This window comes from Myotis davidii, unplaced genomic scaffold, assembly GCF_000327345.1.
Source record: "Myotis davidii unplaced genomic scaffold, ASM32734v1 scaffold392, whole genome shotgun sequence".
NCBI classification, from domain to species: Eukaryota; Metazoa; Chordata; class Mammalia; order Chiroptera; family Vespertilionidae; genus Myotis; species Myotis davidii.
The window spans coordinates 305,876-309,281 of NW_006284244.1; the positions used below are offsets into that span (position 1 = coordinate 305,876).

General features: G+C 36.9%; 1 protein-coding gene across 1 annotated transcript in view; it reads right to left on the reverse strand.

Annotated features, from left to right (window-relative positions):
- PALLD (palladin, cytoskeletal associated protein) overlaps positions 1-3,406 on the reverse strand; it is a 389,700-nt gene that overhangs the window by 224,034 nt on the left and 162,260 nt on the right. The window contains exons 3-4 of the mRNA XM_015568474.1: positions 1,329-1,395; positions 4-103 (exon numbers count right to left, since the gene is read on the reverse strand). Of these exons, the coding sequence (XP_015423960.1) occupies positions 4-103; positions 1,329-1,395 (167 nt within the window). The remainder of the gene's footprint in view (positions 1-3; positions 104-1,328; positions 1,396-3,406) is intronic.

Sequence of the window (3,406 nt, forward strand, 5' to 3'; positions counted from 1 at the left end):
TGCTGAACAGGCAGAGAGTGGCTGGATCACAAACCTGGGCACTCCTGTCTTTGGAGATGATGATCCTATTGTCAGGGACACAGATGTTGTTTTCTTCTGAGCCCTGGAAAATAGGGAGGCAAGTGTTCAGTTGGATTTTTTTTTTAAATGCAGGAATTACTCTTTAAAACATTTCCACAGAATAGCCCAGTTTCTTTTTGTGTACTTAATCCACTTTAACTGTTAAGTGCTTGAGAAATGGGAAGGGCTACAATAGCTGTGACCAGTATATGCATAGAATGAACCTTATAGATATTAGCAAAATAAACGCACGGGTAGAAGAGTACCTGTATGTAACACAGCCATTATCAGTGAACCTAAGGTGATGAACTTGAGAATCCGAAGAGAAAAGGCAATGCTTAGAAAACGTCTAATCTTCAGGAGTAGGAAGATATTTGAAATCTTTAGGGTTAGGGTTCTATATTTAATTCAAAGTTTTGGCTATTTTAAGCCTAGATGCTGTTCTTTGTTCTGGTTCTAATTTTGTGAAGTTGAGAGTATCTTAAAAGTTTTGTCTTTTCTTAGTGCACACAAGTTAGTGAGGTGTCGACAAAGATTAAGAATTGGTTTCTAGACCAAGTTTGTTAGGTTGCTGGCTGTGGAATCCCAAGCGAGCCATGTAACTTCACTCAACCTGACCCTTATCTGAAATGAGAGGTGGAAGAGTACATATAGGAGCTTATTAAGGCCCCTTTAGCATTAGTATTAGGTGATGATTTGATACCGAATGGATATAATTGTTATGTATTTACCAGCAGATCAAAATAATTTAATACTGTCTCAATATTCATAGTTTTCTACAAAACTGTGGCAGATTTGATTTGATTTTTTTGTGAAATAATTAAGATATTAACATTTTACTAAGAATCCATGTCTTTGTAGGAAGAACTAAATAAATTTTAAGATTTTCATGACAAGCTCTAGCTAGAAATAGACTTTATTTAAACGGAAACACATTGCTGTCCTAATGAGATATTTTCCAATTTATATAAATACATTGATCCTCATTTATTTTTAATAGTGATTTATGACTGCTCTTGCCATAAATTTATAACTGGCTAGTTGTCTTTGAAACTAACATTATCTATGGTTAGATTTTGTCATATCGATGATGAAATGCAGACTTCAAAGTTCAAATTCACAAGTTTAAAATGACATTCCAAGTTCAAGTATTTGATCTTTGGTTGACATCAGTTGACCTTTTTCTTGAAAACACAACACGGGTGGCTTCCTACCCCAATTCTGCTGCCGTTCTGTGCTATATAATTGATGAAATCGTAAGTACTTACTGTGGCATTGCTCCAGGTTTTGATATGAAAGCTAAACTTTCACTGTCAGAATCTGTCGAACTGGTACCTAGGAGAGTTACAAATAATTATAAAGTTAAGATGCAATTAGTATCTATAATTGCTTCAAAGAGTAATGTTCTTTATTTTTAAACAATATCATAGTCTTATTTTAAAATAGAGAATGGTTCAGACCATTTTTACTTGGACTGCATCTTCAGAAAATCATTTTTTTTTAAAAAAGAACTATGAAAAGCTTTCTTCAAAGAAACATATTTTTAATGCCAGATTTATTATTAATTTAATTTTTATCTCTTTGGCCATTAGAACCATACTTTTAAATGGCCTATAAACAATGAAATAAATTTGAGTGTGACTGTGGAGCAAAACAGTCATGGTTTTAAACTTTAACCCTCTCCCAAGAGATTTCATGGCATGAATTATTAATGTCTTCCTTACTCATTAATTAGGAAATGCTTTCTGATTCTTAAACTGGAGGGTGACAGTGGCTTCATTCTTGAATAAAAGGGTCTCTGACTTTGGATCATGCCTTCCCAAATTCATTTGTGTCATTATTGTTTTTGAGTTAAGGGTCAGATTTTTAGTCAAAATGCATACATTTTCATGCACATATTTTGTGACAAGAGATTTTATGTGACATTTAAAATGACTGTGATGGTTTAGAAGTATATTCTTGATATTTCCTTTATATAACCTGAGTTATTTAAATTATTTATTTTAAACTATTTTAATGTAAAATAATACATGCTTACAGAAAATTAACCAAATATCACAGAATTGTGTGATATTGCAGGAAAAACCTGTTGGTACCTTCCCTAATGCCATTCTGTATATGTTAAGAGTCTGGTGTGTATTTTTCAGATAAATTTAATGTGTCAACACACATATATTTACGTACATATTTATACAAATGGAATCATACTACATGTACTCTTTGCAATTGGTTATTTTTGCCTATCAATACATTCAGAACAGATACATTTACTTACTTCTCTGGGATGGCTGCCTACGTGTTCCTTCCTGTGACTAAGATATGTTTTTCCAGCTTTTGATGTTGAAACAATCACATTTAGGTAACTCTGCTGGAATGTTTGCTGTCCCTTCCTACTAATTCTACAACTACCACCTGGCTGGGCTTTCTTCACCTCGTTCCTGGACTACTGCAATCGTCTTCTCTTGTTCCCCATCTCTCTCCCGCTCAAATCTGTCTTCAACCTCTGAGATTAGTGTTCCTATCTTCCAGAACTTCCTGGACTTCCACATCACATAACCCTGATCCACAGAGTTGAACATGATCCCTGGTGTATATCCCACTAAGTAATGGGAAAACCACAGTGAACACACACACACACACACACACACACACACACACACACACCTGCTTTTGCAGAGATTCCATTCTTTTGAGAACATATACAATGGACAAGGTAAATAAATACATGGTATGGTGGTGAGTGATATAAAAAACATGTCACAGGGTGGGCTGTTGGGAGCAATGGGAATGCAGTGGGAGCGGTATTAAGCAGAGTGCCGAGGACGGTGTCACCGAGCTGGGGACTTTAAATAGATGAACATCCAGTGTTGGTACCTTTAGTTATATTACTCATTCCTATAGGAAACGCCTACCCAGTCATTCCTGGATATTCTATCTTTTAAGATCAGCCTACTCATTTTTCTGTGCTCTGTCTTCTCTGGACTCCTACTATTCTTGTTTACATTACTCTCATCACTTATTACATTGCATCTGCTAGAAAGTTATAAGTTCTTTGATAGGAGAACCAAGATGGCGGCATAGGTTAACTCCGGAGTTTGCTGCCTCGAACAACCACTTCAAAAGTGAAACTAAAAGACGGAACGGACATCACCCAGACCCACAGGAACGCTGGCTGAGTGGAAGCCCTACAACTAGGAGGAAAGAGTAACGCATACGGACACTCAGAGGAGGCGCAGTGCTGAAGTCAAATTCTGAGGTGCGGAGTGCACGGAGCGGGCGGCGGCGGAGGGCGCGGTTGGCGTTTTCAATCGGGAGGGAGTCGCAGACTCTGAGCTCCAGATCCGGG